Source organism: Physeter macrocephalus, chromosome 11, assembly GCF_002837175.3.
Source record: "Physeter macrocephalus isolate SW-GA chromosome 11, ASM283717v5, whole genome shotgun sequence".
Lineage (NCBI taxonomy): Eukaryota > Metazoa > Chordata > Mammalia > Artiodactyla > Physeteridae > Physeter > Physeter macrocephalus.
Window position 1 is genome coordinate 69769287 of NC_041224.1, and position 26530 is coordinate 69795816.

Below are 26530 nucleotides of genomic sequence, written 5' to 3' on the forward strand. Positions count from 1 at the left end.
GATGGATTGATGGGTGGAGAGAAGAGTGGACAGAGAGAAAATACATGTGATAAAGTAAGTAGAATAAAATGTTGATTGTAGAATCTAGGTGGTAGGTGCATGGGCATCCACTGAATAAGTCTTTCAACTTTTCTGCATGTTTTCACAATGTAATCTTGGAAGGGACGTCCCATCACTTCCGTCATATCTGGGCACACAAACCAACCCTGGTAGAATGTTGAGGAGACAGCACAAAGTTTACTTTCATGTAAACTAGTGCAGGACATATGAGAGAAGTGAGGTATGTCTGTATGAAACTGTTTATAACTTGGGGGTGCTAGACAGTGTCTATTTTGACAATGTTTTCATGGACTTGGAATATAATGTTTATACTTGTTTCATGTCAGTTTTACTCTCTACCTCAGAAAGAGATGAGTTCATCAGAGGCCATTCATGTGGAGCCCTCATCAGCCCTACCCTGGATATGCATTTCCAGGGTGGTTAATGTTAACTGGACATTTCAAAAAGGAGACAGTGGGGTGTGTACAATACTTTGGGAAACACTGGCCCAAGGACTATCTCATTCAACCTAAAAGAATGTAAATGTTACAATTCTAAGGTTTAGAGCATGAGTTGGGCTTCTAAAAGTTGATTTAGCTGAAGGTTAAATGTGAGACTCACAAGCAAGTGAAGATCTGAAAACTGTGACATTTGTTCACTTTAGGCTGTCTGGCATTTGCAAGGACAGCTGTGGCTACACATGGAGGTCCTTTGGGAAGGGCACTCTCCCCTCAGTCACCTTGCTTACCCAAGCACAGGAGGAACAGCCTCTGCCCAGATGCTTGTTGGTCTCCCCCAAGCATGGAGAAGGGAAGCACGGTCATTTCAGCCATAAGTGAGAACAATGATACCCCATATCCCAGATTCCAGGTGCTGTCTTTAATAGCTTTATATAATTGACATGGAATAAAATGAACATATTTGAAGTATACAATTTGGTAAGTTTTTACATACATATATACTACAAAACCATCAACACAATCAAGATAGTGAACACATCCATCATTTTCAAAAGATTCCTCAGGCTGCTTTGTGATCCCTCTGGCCTGCTCCCCCTCGTGCTGTCTGAGGCTATCAATGATCTGTTTTATGTCATTATGGATGAGTGTGTGTTTTCTGGAGTTTTATATAAGTAGAATTGTACAATATGTACTGTCTGGCTTCTTTCACTCAACGTAATTATCTTGAGACTCATCAATGCTGTTGCATGTATGGATAATTCAATCCTCTTGATTGCTGAGTAGTATTCCTTTGTATGGTTATACCATATATTTTTAATCTATTTATCTGTTGATGCACATTTGAGTTGTTTCTAGTTTTTAGCTGTTACAAATAAATACAAGATTATCTTTGTACAAGTTTTTGTATGGACAAATGCTTTCTGTTCTGTTTGGTAAATAAATACCTAAGAGTGAAATTGATGGGTTGCATGCTAAGATACATTAATTTTTAAGATGCCACCAAATTGTTTCTGAGTGGCTGCAGCATTTCACATTGCCACAAGTGTATGAGGATACCAGTCCCTCCATGTGCTTGTCAAAACTTGCTATGGTCAGTATTTTTGGCTTTAGTCATTCAATAAATGTATAGTAGTATCTCATTCTGGTTTTCATTTGCATTTCTCTAATGACAATAATGCTGAGCTCCTTTTCATGTGCTTATTTGACACTCATTTATCTTATTTGGTAAAGTGGCTGATCAAATCTTTTGCTCATTTTTTAACTGGGTAGTTTTATTTTTAATTGAGTTTTGAGAGTTCCATACACACATTTTAGAAACAAAACCTTTATTAGATCTATGGTTTGCAAATATTGTCTTCCAACGTGTGGTTTATCTTTTAGTTTTCTTAGCACTATAAAAAGCAGTTTTTAATTATGATGAAGTCCAATTTATCATTTTTTCTGTTATGAATCATGTTTTTGTTTTTGGTCATATCTAAAAAATCTTTGCCTAGGTGAGTTAACTAAGATGGCAACACAGGAGTCTTTGGAGCACCCCCCCTTCCACAGATGCACTGAAAGTACAACTAAACACAGAGCAATGCCCTCTGAGAGAGATCCAGAAATAAGTCATGTGACTCACATATCCGGAGAACAAGAAAATACCCACATTGAAACCGGAAGAAAAGGCTGAGATACAATCTTGCCATAAACCCTACCTTAGCACTGTGTCATACATTTGGGAGGGGAATCCCTAACCCCCAGCTTCTTCCTGAGGAGCAAAGGGTTTGGACCCCACATTTAGCTCCTCAAATTTTAATACTCCCATCTGAGAAATGGATCCCCCCAAACACCTAGATGTGAAAGTCAGTGGGGCTTGTATCCAGGAGACCCACAAGACTATAGCAAACAAAGAAGCAGTTCTTAATGGGCTCCTTACTGTATATATCCCCCCACCACCAGGACTCAGTGCAGAGGGAGAAGCAAAAACGTCCATCTCCCAGTCTTTGCCTGAAAGGGGTCTGTTTATCTGTGTACTTTAAAAGCTGCTGCCTGAGGGGCAGGCTTCTAATTTAGCATGCATCTAGGGGCCAGCTATCATGCTCCCTGAAGACCTAGGAAGCTGGCAGACACCCTATCCATCTTCTCCCTCCAGCCCACTCCAAGTCACCAGTATCTCCCTGGAGGATCTTGTAGCCTCATTTGCACCCCAGCTTCTATGGCTGCCACCTGAGGGATAGGTCCCTGGGTTGTCTAGATCTGAGAGCCAACAGGGCTTCCACTCATGAATTCCATAGGACTAGAGAAAGTGAAGTAGTTCTTAACAGGTTATCATCCCAAGGCCCAGTACAGAGGGAGCAAGCTAAAATGCCACTCTCTGTCTTTCCCTGAAAAGGGTTTATCTGCATATTTTAAAAGCTGCTACTTGAGGGAGAGAATGTGTCTAGGGGTTGGAAGTGATCTTCCCCAGAGACTGGGGAAACTGATGGACACCTCCCCCACCTTTTTCCTCCAGCCTGCTCCAACAATAAAACCAAGACATCAATATTTCCCTGGAAGGGAATTGTACACATGCCTAGAGCCCCATATTTTGTGGCTGCTGACTGAGGAATGGACCCCAGGATCTCATTCTGATAGCCAATAGGACTTACATTCATAAGTCCCACAGGACTGTAGCAAATGAAGAAGCAGTTCTTAATGGGTACAGGAGCACCCCCCTCACCTCCACCCCACCCCAACACACACACACACACACACACACACACACACACACACACCATAGCTATATACCCAGGCTTGGCACAGAGGGAGCAGGAAAAAAATGGCTCATCTCTAAGTTTGTCCCTGGAAGGACCTTAACTATATACTTCCCCAGCAGGTACCTGTGGGTCCAGCTTCGAATTGGCCTGCATCTAGGTGCTAACAATGATCCTTCCCTTGGAACACTGACAGGTCTTGGCACATTCTCAACTTCTGGGAGCCACTAAGAACGAAAAAGGCAGCTTGGAAAAATCACAAAGTTTTGAGAGACAATTAAAAGCTTAGGCTGGTCTGAATGATAAGATTCATCTAACTACACAAGACCACCCTGCCAAGACTGGGGGAGGTGGCTGTTTTATCTAATGCACAGACACTAACACAGAGAGTCAAGGAAGATGAAGAAATAGAAGAATATGTTTCAAACAGAAGAACAAGATAAATCTCCAGAAACAGATCTTAATGAAATGGAGATAAGTGATTTACATCATAGAGAATTCCAAATAATGGCCATAAAGTTGCTCATCGAGGTCAAGAGAGCAACACTTGAACAAAGTAAGAATTTCAGCAAAGAGAAAATATAAAAAAGTACCAAGCAGAAATCATAGATCTAAAGAATACAGTAACTGAACTGAGAAATTCAGTAGAGAGGGTCAACATCAGACTACATCAAATAGAAGAAAGGATCAATTAACCAGAAGACAGAGCAGTGCATTCATCAAATCAGAGGAGCAAAAAGAAAAAAGAATGAAAAAGAGTGAAGAGATTTTTTTGGGACACAATCAAGAGGATCAATTACACATTACAGGGGTTTGAGAAGAAGAAGGGAGAGAAAGGGGCAGAAAGTTTATTCAAAGAAATAATGGCTGAAAACTACCCTAATGTAGGGAAAAGAACATCCAGATCCAGGAAGCCCAGAGAGTTCTAAACAAGCTCAATCCAAATAGACCCACACTGAGACATATTATAATGAAACTGTTAAAAGTTAAAGACAAGAAGAGAATCTTAAGAGCAGCAAGAGAAAAGCAATGTGTTATGTACAAGGGAATCTCTATAAGACTATCAGCAAATTTTTCAGCAGAAACTTTGCAGGCCAGAACGGGGTGGGATGGTATTCAAAGAGCTGAGAGGCAAAAACTGCCATCCAAAAATACTCTACCCAGGAAAGTTGTCCTTCAGAATTGAAGGAGAGATAAAGAGTTTTCCAGACAAACAAAAGTTGAACACTTTCATTACCATTTGACCAGCTTTACAAGAAATGTTAAAGGGAATTCTTCAAGATGAAACAAAAGAATGCTAATTAGTAACATAAAATATATGAAGTATAAAACTCACTAGTAGAGGTAAATATAAAGCTAAATTTTGAATACGCTAATTTTGTAATGGTGGTAGGTAAATCACATATAATTCTATCATAAAGGTTCAAAGACAAAAGTATTAAAAATAACTACAACTATAATAATTTGTTAATGGATACAGAATGTATAAAGACATTTTGACAAAAAATATGAAATGTGGAGGAGTGTAAAAATGTGGCGCTTTTGCATGTGTTCAAAGTTAAGTTGTATGAGCTTAAAATAGACTACTATAAATACAATAAGTTTTATGTAAGCCTCATGGTAAACACAAAGCAAAAGCCTACAGTAGATATGCAAAAGATAAAGTAAAAAAAAAAGAATATCATTATAGAAAATCATCAAATCACAATGGAAGCCAGAAAAAGAGGAAGAAAGGAACAAAGGAATTTTTTTTTAAGAAACCAGAGAACAATGAACAAAATGGCAAAAGTAAGTCTATATCTATCAATAATTACTTTGAATGTAAATGGACTAAGTTCTCCAATCCAAAGAGTAGTTGAATGGATGAAAAAAAAACACCCAACTATACATTGCCTATAAGAGATTCACTTCAGTTTTAAGGACACACATAGTCTGAAAATGAAGGGATAAAGAAGATATGCCATTTTAGTGGAAACCAAAAGAAAGCTGGGGTAGCCATACTTAGACAAAAACCATTTTAAGTCAAAAATGGTAACAAAAGACAAAGAAGGTTATTATATGATGATAAAGGGGTCAATTCATCAAGAGGACATAATATTTGTGAATAACTATGTACCGAACATAGGAGGACCTAAATATATAAAGCAAATATTAACAGATCTGAAGGGAGAAAAATACACAGCAAAACAATAATAGCAGGGCACTTCAGTATCACACTTTCAACAATGGATAAATCATCTAGATAAAAAACAATAAAGGAACATCTGGATTTAAACATACTTTAGAACACATAAGCCTAACAGACATATACAGAACATCCCATCCAACAACAACAGATCACACATTCTTCTCAAGTGCACATGGAACATTCTCCATGACAGATCGTATGTTAGGCCACAAAACAAGTCTTAAAAAATTAAGAAAGACTGAAATCATGCTATGTATCTTTTGTGACCACATTGGTATGAAACTAGAAATCAATTACAAGAAAACTGGAAAATTCACAAATATGTGGAGATTAAAAAACATGTTCCCGAACAACCAATGAGTCAAAGAAGAAATCAAAAGAGAAATTAAAAAAATCTTGAAACAAATGAAAATGGAAACACAACACACCAAAACTTATGATTTGCTGTAAAAGCAGTTCTATGAGGGACCTTTTTAATGATAAGTGCTTAAATTAAGAAAAAAGAAAGGTCTCAATTAAATAACCTAACTCTACACCTCAAGGAACTAGAAAAGGACTAAAACTAAGCCCATAGTAGAAGGAAAGAAATAACAAATATCAGAGTGGAAAAAAAACAGAAACCAGAAAAACAATAGAAAAAAATATACGTAATTTAGAGCTGTTTTTTAAAAAGATAAACAAAACAGAGAAATCTTTAGCTAGACTTACAAAAGAGAAGACTCAAATAAATAAAATTATAAGTTAAAGAGGACATATTACAACTGAGACCACAGAAATACAAAGGATCATAAGAGGCTGCTATGAACAATTATGTGCCAACAAATTGGACAACCTAGAATAAATGGAAAATTCCTAGAAACATAAAACTTATCAAGACTAAATCATGAAGAAATAGAGAATCTGAACAGACTAATTACTAGTAAGGAGATTGAATCAGTAATCAAAAACCTCCCAACAAAGAAAAGTCCAGGACTAGATGGCCTCGCTCATGAATTCTAGCAAACATTTAAAGCAGAACTAATGCCAATCCTTCTCAAACTCTTCCAAAAAAACAGAAGAGGAAGGAACACTTTCAAAATCATTTTATCAGGCCAGCCTTACCCTGATACCAAAGCCAGACAAGGATACTACAAGAAAAGAATATTTTTGACCAATATCCCTGATAAACATAGATGCAAAATTCCTCAACAAAATATTAGAAAATTGAATTCAATAATACATTTAAAGGATCATACACCATGATCAAGTGGGATTTATTCCAGGGATGCAAGGATGTTTCAACACCCACAAGTCAATCAATGTGATACATCACATTGATGCAATGGGGAATAAATATCATAACATGGATATCTATATCACCAATGGATCATCTCAATAGATGCAGAAAAAGCATTTGACAGAATTTAACTTCATTTCATGATACAAACTCTCAACAAAATGGGTATAAAGGGAACATACCTCAACATAATAAAGGCCATATAGGGCAAGCCCACAGCTAACATCATACTCAATGGTGAAAAGCTGAAAGATTTTCCTCTAAGATCAGGAACAAGACAAGGATGCCCACTTTCACCACTTTTATTCTGCATAGTACTGGATGTCCTAGCAAGGGCAATTAGACAAGAAAGAGAAATAAAAGTCATCAAAATCAGAAGGAAGAAGCAAAATTGTCTCTATTTGCAGATGACGTGATCTTATGTATAAAAAATAATATTATATTTATAAAGACTGCACCAAAATGCTGTTGGACCTAATAAACAAATTCAGTAAATTTTCAGGATACAAAATTAATACACAAAATCATTTGCATTTCTATACACCAACAACAAATTATCAGAAAGGAAAATTACAATAGCATTTATTTAGGAATAAATTTAACCACAGAAGTGAAAGATCTTTACACTTAAAACTATAAGACTTTGATGAAAGAAACTGAAGAAGACACAAATAAATGGAAAGACATTCCATTAAGTTGGGAGAATTAATATTGTTAAAATGTCTATACTACCCAAAGTCATTTATAGATTCAATGCCATCCGTATCAAAATTACAAAGGTATGGGCTTCCCTGGTGGCGCAGTGGTTGAGAGTCTGCCTGCCGATGTAGGGGACACGGGTTCATGCCCCGGTCCAGGAAGATCCCACATGCCGCAGAGCGGCTGGGCCCGTGAGCCATGTCCGCTGAGCCTACGTGTCCGGAGCCTGTGCTCTGCAATGGGAAGGGCTGCAACAGTGAGAGGCCCGTGTACCGCAAAAAAAAAAAAAAAAAAAAAAGAAAAAAAAAATTACAAAGGTATTTTCTACAGAAGTAGAAAAAAATCCTAAAATGTGTATGGAATCACAAAAGACCCTGAATAGCCAAAGCAATCCTGAGAAAGAACAAAGCTAGAGGCATCCCACTTTCTGATTTCAAACTATATTACACAGAGACAGTATTAAAAACAGTATGGTGCTGGCATAAATGCATACACATAGGTCAGTGGAACAGAATAGAGAGCCCAGAACTAAACCCACATGTATAAGGTCAACTAATTTCAACAAGGGTGCCAAGAATACACAATGGGGAAAGAATAGTTTCTTCAATAAATAGTGTTGGGAAAACTGGACAGCCACATGCAAAAGTATGAAACTGGACCACTATCTTACACCATATACAAAAATCAACCAGAATGGATTAAAGACTGGAACCTAAGACCTGAAGACCTCTCAGAAGAAAATTAGAGAGTTGGCTCTTTGACATTTGTCTTGGCAACGATTTTTAGATTTGACATGAAAATAAAAAATAAACAAGTGGGACTACATCAAACTAAAAAACATTTGCACAGCAAAGGAAACCATCAGCAAAATAAAAAAGCAACCTATGGAATGGGAGAAAATATTTGTAAACTGCATATCTGATAAGGAGTTAATATTCAAAATATACAAAGAACTCCTATAACTCAGGAGCAAATCCCCCAAATAATCCAATTAAAACATGTGCAAAGGGCCTGAATAGACATTTTTCCAAAGAAGACATACAAATGGCCAACAAATATACGAAAAGGTGCTTGACATCACTAATCATCAGGGAAATGCAAATCAAAATCATGATGACACCTCACACCTGTTAGGATGTCTATTTTAAAAAAGACAAGAGATAACAAATGCTGGCAAGGATATGGAAAAAAAGAATGCTTGTGAGCTGTTGGTGGGAATGTAAATTAGTATAGTCACTATGGAAAACAGTATGGAGGTTCCTCAAAAAATTAAAAATTGAACTACCATATGATTCAGCAATCCCACTCCTGAGTATTTATCCTATGGAGACAAAATCATTATCTCCAAGAGACACCTCTACTCCCGTGTTCATTGCAGCATTATTCACAATAGCCAAGATATGGAAACAACATAAATGTCCACTGATGGATGAATGGATAAAGAAAATATATATACACAATAGAATATTATTCAGCCTTAAAAATGGAGGAAATCCTGTCATTTGCAACAGCATGGATGAACCTGGAGGGCATTATGCTAAGTGCTAAGTGATATAAGCCAGACAAAGACAAATAATGTATGATCTCACTTATATGTGGAATCTTAAAAAAAAATTTGAACTCATAGAAACGGAAAGTAGAGAAGTGGTTTTCAGGGGTTGGGAGGTGGGGGAAATGGGGAGAGGTTGGTAAAAGGGTACAAACTTTCTGTTATAAGATGAAAAAGGTCTGAGGGGTTAATGTATTATGTGGTTCCTATAGTTGATAACAGTGTATTGTATAACTGAAATTTGCTAAGAGGGTAGAGCTTAAATTTTCTTACAAAAAAAAGGAAAAAGGCAAACAGTTGATGGATGTGTTAATTAACTTGGTAAGGAAATCCTTTCACAGTGTATACATATATCAAATTATCATGTGTACACTTTAAATATCTTGCAATTTTATTTTTCAATTAGATCTCAATAAAGCTGGAAAAAAAACTTTGCCTAACCTAAGGCCATTAAGATTTTCTCCTATGCGTTTTTCTAAAATATTTTTGAGTTTTAGGTGTTACATTTAGGTCTATCATCCATTTTGAGGTAATTTTTGTATATGTGTGAGGTATAGCTCAAAGTGGGTTTTTTTGTACATGAATATCCAATTATTTCACCATCATTTATTGAAAAGATTATTTTTTCTGCATTGAATTGCCTTCGTTTCTTTACTGGTTTTCGGGAGTCAATATATATGAGCTATTTTTTGACTTACCAATGTTTCATTATCTATTTCTCTATCTTTATGCCAGTTCCACACTCTTTTGATTATGGACCTTCGTAATGATTCTTTTTTTTTTTTTTTTTTTTTTTTTAGTGGTACGCGGGCCTCTCACTGTTGTGGCCTCTCCCGTTGCGGAGCACAGGCTCTGGACGCGCAGCCTCAGCGGCCATAGCCGCTCCGTGGCATGTGGGATCTTCCCAGACTGGGGCATGAACCCGCGTCCCCTGCATCGGCAGGCGGACTCTCAACCACTGCGCCACCAAGGAAGCCCCGTAATGATTCTTAATAACAGATATTGTTAGCCTGCAACTTTGCTCTAATTTTTCAAAGTTCTTTTGTTTATTCTAGGTTTTTGCATTTCTCTTTGAATATTAAAGTAGCTTGTCAATTTTTACAAGAAAATGCCTGCTGAGATTTTGACTGGAATTGTGTTGAGCTTAAAGATCAATTTGGGGAGAATGACATCTCAACAATATTGAGATGTCATGGATGTGCAACATCTTTCCTTTCATTTAGGTCTTTAATTCTCTAAGCAATGCATTGTAGTTTCAGTGTATAGGTCTTACACACTGTTGTCAGATTTATCCCTAGTATTTCATATCTTTTGATGCTACTGAAAAAGTTATTTTTTGAAATTTCAATTTCCATTATTCATTGCAGATATATAGAAATGGAATTGACATCTGCATATTAATCTTGTATCCTGTAACACTGCTGAACTCACTTATTAGTTCCAATAACTTTTTGTAAATTTCACTGGACCTTATACATAGGTCATTATGCCTTCTGTGACTAGAGATAGCTTACTCTTCCTTTTCAATCTGGATGGTTTTTGAAATTATATTTTCTTGCTTGACTACACTGGCTAGAATCTCCAGGGAAATGTTGTATATAGTGGTGAGGGTTGGCATCCTTGTCTTGTTCCTGGTCTTAGTGCGAAAGCATTCTTTCTTTCACCAGTAAGTATCTTGGTAGCTGTAGGGCTTTTTTGTTTGCTTATTTGTTTGTTTTGTAAATGCTCTACATTAGACTGAGAAAGTACCCTTCTATTCCTAGTTTTCTGATAGTTTTTATTTATTTTTAAAATCAGGAATGAATGTTGGATTTTGTCAGACTCTTTACATTTCTATTGAGGTGATCATATAGTTTTCTGTGTTTTGGTTTGTCAATATGGTAAATTTCATTGATTTTTGAATGTTAACTTAGTTTTGCATTCTTGGGATAAAACCCACTTGGTCATGATGTATTATACTTTTTATATATTACTGAATTCAATTTGCTAAAAATTTGTTTAGAGTTTTCATATTGATCTTCATGAGGAAAATCTGCTCTGGACCGTTTGGGTTTGTATTAGGGTACTCTGGCCTCATAGCATGGATTGGGAAGTATAGCTCTTCTTTGATTTTCTGGAAGAGTTTGTGGAAAACTGCTATAATTTCTTCTATGTGTGGTAGAATTTACCAGTGAAGTGTCTGTGCCTGCAGTTTTCTTTGAGTGAAGGCTTTTAACTCCAACTTAAATCACTTTAAGAGCTAGAGAGATATCCAGGTTATTTACTTTTTCTTGCATCGGCTTTGGTAGTTTTCACCTTTCAAGGAATTTGTCAATTTCATCTAAGTTGTAATTATTAATATAAACTTGTCCATAATATTCCCTTATAATACTTTTAGTGTCTATACAATCTGTACTAAGGTAATTTCTCATTCTTTATATTGTTAATTTATCTTTTTTTCCCATGATTATCTGGCTAGAGGTTTATCAGTTTTATTGATCTCAAATGAATTTACTTTTGAGTTCATTGAGTTGTCTATTATTTTTCCCTGTTCTGTTTCATTACTTCTATTCTGATATTTATTGTTTCATTGCTTCTGCTTACTTTGGGTTTAATTTGCTCTTCTTTTTCTAGTTTTTAAGGTGGAAACTGAGGTCACTGATTTGAGGCCTTTCTTTTTTTCTAACAAGGTTAGTGATAGAAATTTCCCCTACGTACTGCTCATTTCTTCAGTTATTTTTTTCTGTCCCTCACGCCCCTCTTCAGGAATTCCACATATTTTAGGTTGACTGCACTTCTTCCACAACTCACTAACATGTTTTAAATTTCTTTAATTTTATTTTCTCTGTCTCATTTTGTATAGTTTCTATTGTTATGCCTCTATGTTTATTAATCTTTGTTTTTCTGTAATATTCAATCTGCTCTTAATCCCATTGAGTTAATTTTTAATCTCATGTAGTTTTCATATCTGGAAGTTTGATGTGGGTCTTTAAAAATATCTTCTACATCTTTACTTAAATTTTTGAACATACAGAACACAATTTATTCAACTCCGCTGTTTTTACAACTTTTAATAACTCTTAATGTCCTTGTCTGATAATACTAACATCTATGTCAGTTCTAGGTTGGTTTTGATTGAATAATTTCTCTTCATTATGGGTCATACTTTCCCACATCTTTGCATTCTTGCTAACTTTTGATTGGATGACAGACAATGTGAATTTTATATTGTTTGGTGCTGGATGAATTTATATTCCAATAACTATTACTCAGCTGTGTTCTGGAATGTAGTTACATTTCTTGGAAACAATTTAATCTTTTTGGGTCTTACTTCTATGGTTTGTTAGGTGTTACCAGGGCAGTTTTTATTCCAGGGTTAATTATTTGCCATTACTGAGGCAACACCCTTCTAGAAATCACACTCGGTGCTTTTCCTATTTGATGGGTGGGCACAGACACTGTACTTAGCTCTGTGTTGCTGGTGGGCACTGTTCCCTCTAATCTTAGTTGATTCTTTCCCCAGCTGCACATAACTTCCTTACACACATGCCAAGTAGCAGAGGCAAACCCTTGGTACATCGCTTGCGTTCTCTCTGTGTATCTCTCTCCTCTCTGTGCTCTGATCTCCTTCACTCCCCGACCCTCAGCTCTGACTCCTCATGACAGGCAGTCTGCTGGGCTCCATCTCGGATCCTTCTCTCCACACCACATCCTGGAAACACCCTCAAGGCCATGAGCTCGGCAACCACAGGGCTACCCTTGTATGTTTCCCATCTTTCAGGGATCACTGTCCTTCATTGTCTAAAGTTCAGTGGCTTGTTTCTTACACACTGCTCTCTTCTCTTTTCTCAAGCATGAGGGTAAGCCCATTTCCTAATGCTCCATCTTGGCTGGAAGCAAAAGTTTCCTGATGCTGTTTTTAAACTATTGTTATGTAAAGTTGTATAAGCATCCAGAAATATACAGAAGATTATTATGAACCCATGTGCATCCATCACCCAGTTTTAATAAATAATCAGCTCATGGCTAATCTTGTTTCATTTCTAATCTCACCCATTCCCCCACCTCCCAAATCTCAGAGTGATATCATTTCATCCATCAATATTTCAGTGTGTGTATATTTCTTAGCAAAACCTCAGTAACAATATCACACCTAAAACTAATTGACAATAATTCTTTAATATCATCAAGTATTGAGCAGTGAGCTGCTTGACTAGGGGGCAGGAAGAGGCTGGGAGAGTGGCAGTGAGGACACTTGGAGGGGTTTAAAGGGACACAGATCCTACTAACTGCATCACATACTCCATTAAGAAGTCCACCCACAAGCTGCTGGGGATGCCTCTTCAATGAAATTCCATTTAGTCTGCGTTATTGAGTATACGGGGCTGGGAGCCCTGGAGGAACATGCCTATCAGGGGAGCAAGGTAGAAGAACGCAAAAAGGTGGGTAGCTCAGGTGGAGACATCCTCCAGAAAGACTGCAATGGATGTGGTTGGCTTTCCAGAGAGGAAGCATTTAATTTCAAGCAGCCAGTGATGGTACCTGGGGTTACAATCTTCCCTAAGGGAAAGGAAACGAGGGATCTACTTAATTGATTAGCATGCCAGAACACAACTACCACACATAGTCCTAATGGTCTCAGTTTGTTTTCACAAGTATTTAAATACACTCACCCATCTAAGGAGAAAATGTTTCCTCCTGAATGGGACCATGCCAGAGGAGGTGTCTTGGAAATTGGATCCTGGACAGGACTTTTTTTTTGGTTATTTCAAATACGACTAATCTAACGGCAGATCTGCCCCCGCTGGGGACAGGACAGTAGGGGGAGGAACCTGTGGTTTCATTTCAGTAACCATTTCAGTAATTATTTCTAGATTCAAAGGTAATCCCGGCTCTGGCCAGAGGCCATCAGACCTTCTCCTCTAATTCCCACTCAGGATTCACAGTCACCAGGATGCTTTTTTCTTCCCACTCAGGGACACAGGACTTGCTCACAGCAGTCCTCTAATCATGCAAATTTGAAAAAAGTTAGAGCAGTGAATTCTCCTGGTAAATCAGGTGACGTGTGTTCAAGACTGGGCTTCAGATCTAGCTTGACTGCAGAGAAAGGATGCTCTGGGTAAATACGTGTGGTGAGTCTGGCCTTGGGACACTTTTATTTCTCACTGTAATTAAAAGTGGGCACCATTCTGGAGCCCACTTTGGTTTCCTGGGTGTTTAATAAGTTAGTGTGGCTCTTGGAGCCAAAGCATCCTGGGTCAGCAACGGCGACTGGCCAGGCTCCAGGCAGAGGGCCTTTGGGCTCCTCCCACCTGTGAAATGCTACATGGCAGCCTTGTGGGTTTGCTGTGGGTGGATGACCAGCTGTCAGGCTAAGGAGAGACTTCTGCTAAACACATGCTCCCCTGAGTTGCCTCCATCTCTCCCCCATTTCTTGGGTGTATGCTTTGGAGCATTACTGCATTTATCCAAGCCAGCAGCTGCTGTCCCTGTATCATAGGAACATTTTCAAAGGCCAAACGTAAAGGTTAATGGAATTACCTGTCAATATGGCTGGCAAGTGATTGAGAGTTGCCTCTCCATATGAGCTGGACCACCATTTGCAAATTTCCAAACTAAATATACTTAAAACCCAAGGAACCCAGTATTGGAAAAGGGTATATTTCCTCATAAACAACTCTAGAAACTTTGGTTATCAAATTACCAACTCAACTGGTAAACATACATGTGTTTTAAAATACGTGGACAGCTTCCCTACGTGCATATATATTTTTGAGAATACGATTTAACTCACTTGTCACCATTGTCCTTAATTTTGAAAATTCCACAAAGATTCTGAAAAATTAGACTAGGGACGTGTGAGATGTTAACTCCCAGTTAATGTTTTTTCTAAATGCAACCTGGCTTCTTTACTCAAGGATTTTTTCCCCCATGGATAGCAACATAAGTGAGGCATGGAAAGAATATCTTAGTAAAGCTGCAAGGCCTGAAATTCACAGTTATTGTAAAAGTGTGAGAGTTGCTTTCTCTTTAAGTAGGGAACTGACACTTTAAGAACTCATGTGTTTGGCCTCCCACTAGAAAATCTTTTTAACCAACTTTTAATACATGTCAAGTGGCCAGACAGGGCCTGGCACATGAATGTTAGCTATTAGTTCAGTTTTTGAATAGTCTTTGTGGTCTCTTGAAGTGGTATTTTATTTGAAAAGTTAATTAGTCACATCATAAAATGGGTTACTCAAACATTCCTCCAGTGATTCATTAAAATTCTTCCAAATGGACATAGCATACGAAATGCTGCTACACTCTACAAGGACACAGTGGGTACAGGAATCAATGGTAGGTGATCCGGTTTTGCAGAAAAAAACCTGGTATTTAGTGTCACAAGTGGATTCACATGTGGTTCTGCTATGCCCTGACTGTGTAACTTCAAGGAATTTTCTTGGCCTTGGTTTTCTTGCCTAGGTAATGGGAAAGCTAAGACTTTGTTAATGTGTTACATGGATTAAATGAGACATCACATTTAAAGAACCTAGTGTCTGATATAGAACAATGTCCCTTAAATGCTAACTACTGTCATCAAAGCTACTGCACTTGTTTTTAAGAACTTCTTTTTCTTTATATTTTATATATCCCTTTAATTTAATCAGGAAAACTCCCTTTAGAATGGTTCCATTATTATCTTTTTTTAAAAACTGAGGTATAGTTAATTTACAATGTTGTGTTAATTTCAAATGTATAGCAAAGTGATTCAGTTATACGTACATACACACATATATATGTATATATGTATTTTTTCTTTTTCAGATTATTTTCCAAAGAACTTCTAATTTAATGAGGAAAAAAAGTATGTGGTCAATTATCAAATAAGACACAACCAAATATCTGTTGTAATAGAAGTCTACAAAGTTCTGAGGAATGGCAAGGAATGACCAACTCATTCCAACTCTTCCTAGAAACTTCTTTCCCGGGTATCCACTCTCTCATACCTCAAATCTTTGTTCAGATTCCATTTTTTTTAGTGAGGCCTTCTCTGACAACCCTAACTTAAAATTGCACCCATACCCGTACCCAATACCTGCTCCCCTTACACGGGTTTCTCCATGGCATTAACCACTAAAATACTATCCAACTCATTTATGCTGTTTATTGTTTGTCTCCATGCACATGAGGATTTCCATCTGGTTGCTTGTTCCTGGTTCCCAGCAGCCAGATCACACTATTGAGGGGCTAGCATGTGCCAATGGTGGGGGGACAAAGTGGGCAAAACCTGGAATGGTCCCTGCTGTCAGAGAGCTTGTGGTCTAACTTGGAAGAGGAGCAGAATAAAGAGTGAGACAGAGTGTGTGTGGGGGGGAAAGCACTAGACATGAGCTTAAACACAAGCACAGAGGTGGCTGGTGTGTCTGGGGAGAAGGATGGTGAAGGGATGCAGTGGGAGATGAGGCAGAAGGGATGGAGCAGGGCTGGATGCTGAAGGGACTTGAGTGGCTTGTGAAGGAGTTTATTCTGCAGGTAGAGGGGATATCAGAGGAGTCTGGGAAACAAAGTCACCCAACCTGACCTTTGTTTCAGAAGGACCACTTGACCAACTGGCAAAGGGAAGCCCGCGGCCAGGTAAGGACAAACCCTTCCACCCAGAGGCTAATTGCTGTTCACTTCCTCTGCCTTTGTCTCTGCTTATCCCGTTGTCCCTAAACTGTCTTTTTCCCCAGATTTCTATCAGCCTCTGCTACTCTTTCTTCTCATTGGCCTTCCTCTGCTGTACTGTGATTCCCATCACTGTGTGTTTTTAACTTTTTATTTTGAAAAAAGTAAATTAATTAAAAACACACAATTTTTTTACTTTACTCTTTTTAAAAATTGAAGTATAGTTGATTTACAATGTTGTGTTAGTTTCAGATGTATAGCAAAGTGATTCAGTTATACATATACACACACACATATATGTGTAGGTATATATACATTTTTTCAGACTCTTTTCCCTTATAGGTTATTACAAAATATTGAGTATAGTTCCCTGTACTATACAGTAGGTCCTTGTTGGTTATCTGTTTTATGTATAGTAGTGTGTATCTGTTAATCCCAAACTCTTAATTTATCCCTTCCCACCTTTCCCCTTTGGTAACCGTAAGTTTGTTTTCCATGTTTGCGGGTCTTTTTCTGTTTTGTAAATAAGTTCATCTGTATCATTTTTCAAGATTCCACATGTAAGTGATAGCATATGATATTTGTCTTTCTCTGTCTGGCTTACTTCACTCAGTATGATAATCTCTAGGTCCATCCATGTTGCTGCAGATGGCATTATTTCATTCTTTTTTATATCAATAATTGAGTAGTATTCTATTGTGTGTATATATATACCACGTCTTCTTTATCTGTTCATCTGTTGATGGACATTTAGGTTGCTTCCATAAAAACACACAAATAGTTTAAAAAACACTACAGAGAGGGTCCATGTACCTTTCACCCAGCTTCTGCCATCACTGAAATTTTTTTACCCTTCTAAAGATCTGAGACCTCACAATGAAAATAGTTTGTTCTTTGAAACACTGACTTTTAGAAAAATCTTGACCCAAATAACTTTGACAATTTAAAGAACTCACCATACGTAGGTAAGTATGGTCTTCCCACTTGTAAAAACAGAAGACAGGTTCCAGGGTATATAAAGGAAGGACACCCCACTGCGTCTCTTCTACTGAAAGCAGCTGTTCACCTGCTACTATTACTTCATTATTACTTCACCTATTACTTCATTATTCAGAGAAGTAATGAGAGCAGGCAGACAGAGGAAGAAGACCACAGAACTGGTGGTGAGTTTATCACTTTTTATTTCCAGTCTCTCTGACGTGAACTCAGTGCAGCCCAGAACTCAGAAGTGGGCATTGGTTCCAAGAGGAGACCTCTCCTCTGGCTCAAGAAGCAGGAAGAGGGTCTACAATGTTCAGAGAGAGTGTAGGAGCCCCTCATTTATCTCTTTTTTTCTTAAATTTTTTTCCTCAGTTCTCTTGTGCCCCAGACCTCAAGCAATCCTGTGGCAGCAATGGGAGATGGCAGGAAATCAGAACAGGAAGGCAGAGAACCTTCCTTTCTAATCAGAGGAGCTGTGGATCCCAGCGGGTGTGGTGAGCCCCACTGCTATTGCTCTCTCTCTGGCCTCTGCTCAGCTCTGAGATGGGTGCAGTCAAATCAAGCGTGCAGGAGTGCGGGGCAAACACAGCCTCAGGGTGCTGGCTGAAGGGCTGGAGAGCAGAGTCCCAGGGACGCAGAACTATCGAGGCGATTATGATAAGGCAGAGCTTGGGAAAGCAACCCCTTAAAGTTGTTTATGAACTCTTGGGCTTACCCCTGAACTGCCCATGTATGGATCTGACCCTTAATAGACTCCAGAGACTTGGAGCAGTAAAATATGGGACAGACGACTTGCCTAAGTCCCAGACTGGCCAGTAGGTGGTACACACACCAGACAGATCCAACAGCACTTCTCAAAGACTTGAAGTCGAAACCACGATCCACAGAAGTCTTGGGGAACTGAGGACTTGTGGTCTGAACCCTACTGGGTTAATTACTTCCTAAAACAAAAATAACAATATCTGCCATAAGATTTAAAAAACAACCAAAGTCTCAAAACATAATATTCAAAATATCTAGGATACAATAGAAATTTACTCACTATACCAAAAAACCCAGGGAAATCTCAATAGCAATGCTGGGATGCCATAGATATTGAAATTATCTGACCAAGACTTTAAAGAAGTTATATTTTCTAACCAGTAAGAGAGAGCAAACACTCTTGAAAAATACAGAAAGTCTCAGCAAAGAAACAGAAGATATAAAGAAGAATCAAGTGGAAATGTTAGAAATGAAAAAATTCAACAACTAAAATAAAAAATCATTGGATGGGCTCAGTAACAGAATGGAGATGACAGGGGATTCAGTAAATTTATAAGTAGATCAACAGAAGTTATCCAATCTGAAAAATTGACAGAGAAATGATTGGAAAACAAATTGAGTAGAACTGTAGGGACCTGTAAGACAATAACAAAAGGTCTAACCTTTATATCATCCAAGTCCCATTAGGAGAGGAGAAAAATGTGCAGCCGAAAAAATCTTTAAAGAAATAATGGCTGAAAGGCTGGTTTACTATTAGAAGGCAATCAATGCAATACATTATATTAGCAGTTTAAAGAATGGAAACAACTCAATCATATCAGCTGATGTAGAAGATGCATTTGGAAAAAACTTAACAACTATTCATGATAAAATTTTCAGCAAACTAGGACCAGAAAGGTATTTCCTTCACCTGACAAAGAGCATCAACAAAAACCCATTCTATATAAAGCTGAAAGACTGAAAGCTTTCCCCCTAAGATCAAGAACAAGGCAAGGATGTTCCCTTTCACCACTCTTATTCAACCTTTTACTGGAAGTCTTAGCCAGTGCAATAAAAGGAATAAGTGAAGAATAAGAGTAAGGTAAGAAAAATAAATATAAGGCATACATTGGAAAGGAAACAACATAATTGTCTACATAGAAAATTTCAAGGAATACACACACAGACACACACTCCTGAACAAATAATTGAGTTTAGTAAGATTGCAGGATATGAGGACAACATGGAAAAATCAATTGCATGTTGATTATATACAAGCAATGAACAAATAGAAACCGAACTTAAAAAAAATACCATCTATAGAAGTTCAATTCCTCCCTAGATATATATCTTACAAAATATGTACAGGATCTGATACGCTAAAAACTACAAAATGTTCATGAAAGCACTCAAATAAGGCCTAAATAAATGGAAAATCTAGCTACACTGACTTCATGGGTTGGAAGACATAACATAGTTAGCATTGATTTACAGATATAACATAATTCCAATAAAAATTCCAGCAAGAAACTTTATAGACAGAGGTAACCCAATCTTCATATGGAGAGGCAAAAAAATAGGATACTTGAAACACTTTTGAAAAAGAAGAATAAAGTTGGAAGAATCATGCTGATTTTAAGACTCACTACAAAGCTATGGTAATCAAGACGGTGTAGTATTGGCAAAGGAATGGACATATCGATCAGTGGAACTGAACCGGCATCAATAAATAGTTTCCTACAAATACGCTCATTTGGTTTGTGACAAATGTGCAAAGGCAATTCAAAGCACAAAGGATAAGCTTTTCAAAAAATGGTTTGAACTGGTCATCTATATGCATAAAAAGGAACCTTACCCTAAATCTCACATGTTATACAAAAATCAACTCAAGATGAGTCAGAGATCTAAATGAAAACATAAAAGTATAAAACATTTTTTTTTTTTTTTTTTTTGCGGTACGTGGCCCTTTCACTGTTGTGGCCTCTCCCGTTGCGGAGCACAGGCTCCGGACGCGCAGGCTCACCGGCCATGGCTCACGGGCCCAGCTGCTCCGCGGCATGTGGGATCTTCCCGGACCGGGGCACTAACCCGTGTTCCCTACATCGGCAGGCGGACTCTCAACCACTGTGCCACCAGGGAAGCCCAAAAGTATAAAATTTTTAAGAGTTCACACAGGAGAAAATCTTCATGACCTGGTTATGCAAAGGTTCTTAGACATGTCATCCAAAGCATGATCCATAAAAGAAAAAAAATGATAAATTGGACTTCATCAAAATTAAAAACTTCTGCTCTGCCAAGGGCATTGCTAAGAGAGTGAAAAGTCAAGCACAGACTGGGAGAAAATATTTGCAAATCACGTATCTGACAAAGGATTTATACTCAGAATATATAATGAACTCTCAAAAACTCAACTATAAAACAAATAACAGCCTAATTTTGCTGAGAAATAGGAGAAAGGCTTGAACAGATATTTTGCCAGGGAAAATACACAGATGAAAAATTATAACATGAAAAAAATTCAGCATCATTAGTCACTAGGGAAATGAAAACTAAAATGATGAGGAAATACCATTCTAAACCTACTACAATGGCTAAATTTTTTTTTAAAAAGCCAAGAGCTGGTGAGGATGTGGAGCAGCTAGCACTCTCACATGTTTCTGGTGGAAATGTGAAATGGTATTGCACTCTGGAAAACAGTTTGGCAATTTCTTTTAAAGTTAAACACATACTTACCATGTGAACCAGCAATCCCTCCCCTGTGTTTACCCTAGAAAAATTAAAACTGTGTTCACAAAACCCCTGTTCTCAAGTGTATCGCAGTTCTAGTCTAACTGTAAAAACTGGAAACAACTGAATGCCCCCTACAGATGAATGGCTAAACAGTCCATGGTCCATCTCTACAATTGGTACCACTCAGCAGAACAAAGGAACAAACTATGGATACGCACAACAGCTCAAATGAATCTCAAAATAATTATGCTGAGTGAAAGAAAGCCAGTTTAAAAAGATTAGGTTCTGCGTGACTCCATGTATATAAAGTTCTCGAAAGAGACAAAACCAAAGTGATCAAAAACAGAGCAGGGGTTGCCAGTGCCCAGGGTTGGGGAAGGCACAGCGTTAAAGAGAGCAGGAGGGGTACTTGGGGGTGATGCGACAGTTCTGTGTTCTGAGAGCGGTAATAATAACACAAATCTATACACGTGTTCAAATTCTTAGAACTGTACACAAAAAGTCATTTTCCTGTATTTTCCCTTAAAAAATAAAATTAAAGAAAAAAGAAAAGAGTTGACAACTCTTGCTTCCAATTGAAGCCTAACCAGATATCAGCAGCAAGGTCAGTACTAGTTGTGAAGAGGGCAACCACAGACAAGATCTTCTGCTACTGTCTGAGCATCTCTACACGCTGGTCACTCCACCTGAGCATTTACATAACAACTCCTAATGTTTACGATCACCCTGGAAAGTGGGTTAGGCTCATTGTATAGAAAAAAAACTGAAGCTTAAGGGAAATGAAATAATTTGCCCTACATCTAGCAGCCAGTAAATGTTGAGTCTGGACTTGACCCCAGCCCTTGTTGCCAATCTCACTGTAAACCTACTTTTCCATATGACTGCTCACTGAAATTAAAAAAAGCAGAGAAAGCTATCAGGGAGACAGGAGAATAGCACTTTGATTCACATATATCACAAATATTCTCTAAGCATATTTTATTCTAAACCCTGAGTTTGTTTAAATTCTGGGAGGTTCAGGGAAATTTAAAAACTACTCCCATTTTATCAGAATCCCCCGAAAAGCGGCTAATTTTCAATAGGATTGAATAGTTACCTCCAGTCATACAAATCTACAGTAATTCATATTTTTCCCTAAGTGAATGAAGGAATCATTGTGACTTAACACTACTTGACCAAGTATTTGCTAATTTCACAAGTAGGAATTTATACATATGAAGCAAAGAGTAATTGTTTAAAAATTTTCCCCTTTCACACCAGGACTCTCCTAAGAAGTTGTAATTGGTTCTTCCCACTTCTTCCCTTCACCCCACCACGAAAAAAGAAATTTCAAAAATACACAAAGTAAATCCATTTTAGAGACTGAAACTAAACATTACTTTTTATTTCATTATGATTATAGCTGAATAACTATCTCAAAATATTCTAAATATGGACTGTGCACATTTTTCACGTAGTGAACGATATCTACTCTAAAAGCTTGAGGATGAATTTGCCTTCTTGCTTATGAATTATTTTCAACTATTTTATTGGCTATTAGGTGTTTTTTCACCAAAAACTTTGGCCTAAAGTATTTTTGTCTCAGCTAAGACAAAGATAAGAAGCTAAGGTCTCCAATAAAAGTGTTGTTTTGAATGTTCTCTAATTTCTGCTTTACTAAATATACTTTCTTTAAAAAATAGGCTTTGGTAGATTTTGACTCAGTATGTGTAAGCTTTAATGCAAATCAAAGCTTAGCTAATGCCTCTGCTCTTTTACTGTAGAGAGTTGGGTGATCTATTCCATTCCCCAAAGAAAGACAAGAATAACAAAAGTAATTTCATCATCCACACCTTCTTCTGCTTTGTTAGGAGTCCAAGTACCACCCTCGTCAGGTAAGAGAAACCTTCTTATCTTTTGTCACTGGGTTGGGGGGTGGGCTGGAGGAGGCCTACCTTCCAGCAGGTCTCTGGCCAGACCAGGTTCTGCCCCCGTGGACCGAACAAAGTCTGACAGGACTGCGTCCATATCAAGAGTCATAGGATCGTGTAGAAGGGCCGCCCAACACTCAGCCGAGGTGGGGTTTGGAAGCAGGCTAGAAACCATCCATCTGCAGGAGAGAACAGAGAGGCAAACATGATGGAGAGAAGAAACCAGTTCTGCTTGCTGTGCCGTATATCTGAGCCAATGTGGGACCATTGCCTGATTGCCTGATGTGTGACAGTAAATAATAAAAGTCAGACTCAAATGTCTTCCCTTTGTAGCTGCCACAGGAGAGAGGGGGCATTCCCAGCTCAGTGCTTCCTACTTTGCGTTCTGTCAATTTCAGTGACTACCGATTGAAAAGAAGATAGACTAGGTTGGTCTAGAAAAATTAAGCACCTGATCTTAAGATTCATTTGGAGTCGCTAGATTTCTAATCCTCTTCCAAGTTATGCAGACGTGTAACACTTCCACGAATGTAATTGTGTTGCCACTATGTCCCACCTACGCCTTTATCACTGACCCATCCCTGTGCACACCTCAGCCCTCCCCCTCACTTGGCTCTCAGAAAAGACTCCACGTCAATCCAGAGTCGACACAAATACTACACTTGCTGAAGAGGATAAACCGTTCGCCAACTTTCCAAGAGCTGTCATACTCACAACAACAATCCAACAAAATTCATAAAGCTCTCAGATTTCCTAGGCAGAATCATCCCAGTTAGGGGGATAAAACAGTGCCCTGCAGCTTGACCACAGGCCGACTGTGCCAGCCAGTTCCTGGGGAAAAACAACCAGCACACAGCATGTGAGGGTGACTCCCACCAGTGAACCAGGGCCACCAGTGGTAACACAGTCATGCCTGATAAAGCACAAATGCACCCTCTGTCTCCTTCAATAAGGGGTTGGCAAATTATGGTCCACCACTTGACTTTGTGAATAAAGTTGTACTGGAACCAGCCACGCCCACTCGTCGTACTGTCTGTGGTCGCTTGTGTACGTGGCTGAGTCGAGCAGTTAAAACAGAGACCATAAGGCCCACAAAACCAAACATACTGGACTTCTCTGGGGGTCCAGTGGTTAAGAATCTGCGCTTCCACTGCAGAGGGCATGGGTTTGATCCTTAGTCGGGAAACTAAGATCCAGCATGCCATGCAGTGCGGCCATAAATAAATAAATAAACAGATCAAATTAAAATAAAAAAACTAAACATATTTACTATTTGGACCTTCACAGAAAGTTTGCTGAGTAAAGATGATGGAAAATGTTATCCTAATGAGCATGTAATTAACTTTACATGTCGTGGGGTGAGTTTAAATCCCATGCTATTGATGAGTGTCCCGTTCCTTTTTCAAGATAAGCACTTGGATGGGCTCTGCTCAGAGGGCTAGGTCTGTGCTGACTGCTGCTGATTTAGAGCCAGAAATGCTGGCCTAATCTCAGCCCCAGCTCTGCCCCTGTGATGAGCTGTGACACGCTGTGTAACTTCTCTGAGTCCACCTGAGCATTTGTAAGAGTTGGGGAAATAAGCTCATCGAAGGTGCCAGGATGGAGGAACGAGACGGTGGGGCCTGTGACCTCAGAGACATTCACGGTTACTACACCAGCTTGCACATGGCTCTGACTGGGGTGTGATTTTTGAGTTGGTGTGGCTCAAAAATAAGAAAATGCTTTGACCTAATGTATATGGTTCCAATTAGAAGATTGCTGTCTTCCTTCCCTCCATGTACTGGGGCCTCGGCCAGGAGAGCCTCTTCTTTGGTCACTGCCACCTGGGGGACAAAGCAGAAGATAAGAGCATGTTACTCTCCTGACAGTCAGCCAGAGGCCGAGGCTTTGCTTCGTGTCACAGGAGGTGCACCTGGGGCTCGGCTGACTGCCTGCATCAAGCCCGCTGCCTTCCTGGGCCCTACAGGCACCTGCTTCCTGGGCGGCCATCACCTCCCACGTCTGGAGGCTTCTGCAAGGGGGGTGGTGTCTCAAATTGCTTCCTTGTAGCAAGTACTTATATTTCAGTGAGGATCCCTTTCCCATTACAGAGCTGTTTTCAACCTTAATAGTAAGCACCCCATCAATACATTGAATCTTGCATGTTCTTATTGTTGTAACACATACATAACATGAAATTGACCATTTTAAGTGTGCAGTTCAGTGGTATTAAGTACATTCTGCGTTATTGTGCATCATCGTCACCACCATCATCTTCAGAACTTTTTCATCTTCCCCAACAGAAACTCTGTCCGCATTAAACAATAACTCCCATTTCCCCCCTCCTCAAGCCCCTGGAAACCACCACTCTACTTTCTGTTTCTGAATTTGATGGCTTCAGGAGCCTCCTATCAGTGAATCACATAATATCTGTCTTTTGGTGACTGGTTTATTTTGCTTGGCATGGTGCCTTCAAGGTGCAACTGTGTTGTAGCAGGTGTTGGCATTTCTTTCCTTTTTAAGGCTCATCTTAGTTCAGGATGCTGTCACAAAATGCCACAGACTGGATGGCTTCAACAAGGGACATTGATTTCTCACAGTTCTGGAGGCTGGCAAGTCCGAGATCAAGGTGCCAGCAGCTCCTGTGTCTGGTGGGAGCCTACATCCTGGCTTGTAGATGCCACCTTCTCCCTGGGTTCTCACGTGGCAGAGAGAGCAAGCGCTCTGGTGTCTTCTCAGAAGGGCACTAATTGCATCATGGGGGCTCCATCCTCACGACTTCACCTAAAGCCAATCACCTCCCGCAGGCCCCACCTCCTAATACCATCGCATTGGGGGTTAGGGCTTCAACATATGAATTTTGGGAGGTCACAGCATGCAGGCCACAACAAGGCTGAATAATAATCCACCATATGGATGGATCACACCTTGTTTAGCCATTCATCTGTAGCTGGACCCTTGGTTGTTTCCACCTTTTGGCTGTTGCGCATAACTCAACCTAAATCATTTCTACACTTACACCAGGTCGCCACCCTGGGACCAAGACCGGCTTTCACCAGCGCTGCAATGCAGATTCATGCCCACACCTCCTCCTCTGTGCCTTGTCCTCCACACAGACGGAAATTAAAGGGTCTGCTTCAAATGACCTTTTCGCCACATTCAAGTACAAACATTTGCGCGCAAGAGGCTACTGTGCACGTCCGCTTGAAGACTTATTTCTTAAACCTAATGCCACTGAGGCCACACATTCATGCACTGTGACGACACAGGAGGAGCCAGGCCAGTGGGGACACGGGCTCCCGGACACCTTGGCCGTCCTCACCCCTGCTGCACCATGCCAGCCCTCCAGAGAGCACTGCTGGGCCTCTTGACCTGCCTTGCATGGCCAAGGCACCCCTGGCCTGTTCTAGCCCTGTGAGGGCCAGGGTGGCCATATCCCGGCTCTGTATCTTGGCCCTTGGACAGAACTTCTCTGAGGGTCTTGCCTCCTGCCCTGGGGACAGGGTTGTGTCAAGCTGTTCCCGCTGTGGCTTTGCCTTAGGAGAGGCAGTTCAGTCTGGGGATGGGGCTTGGCCCTGGAATCAGTCTCTCGGTGCCAAAGTGGCTCCACCAC

At 39.4% G+C, this 26530-nt stretch overlaps 1 protein-coding gene across 1 annotated transcript in view; it reads right to left on the minus strand.

The window, feature by feature from the left end:
* Positions 1 to 24755, minus strand: part of LOC102976759 (OTU domain-containing protein 7A) — a 191954-nt gene extending 167199 nt beyond the window's left edge. Inside the window, exons 1-2 of the mRNA XM_055088162.1 lie at positions 24667 to 24755; positions 22963 to 23117 (exon numbers count right to left, since the gene is read on the minus strand). Coding sequence (XP_054944137.1) covers positions 22963 to 23113 — 151 coding nt within the window. The 5' untranslated portion in view covers positions 23114 to 23117; positions 24667 to 24755. The remainder of the gene's footprint in view (positions 1 to 22962; positions 23118 to 24666) is intronic.
* Positions 24756 to 26530: the final 1775 nt, after the last annotated feature.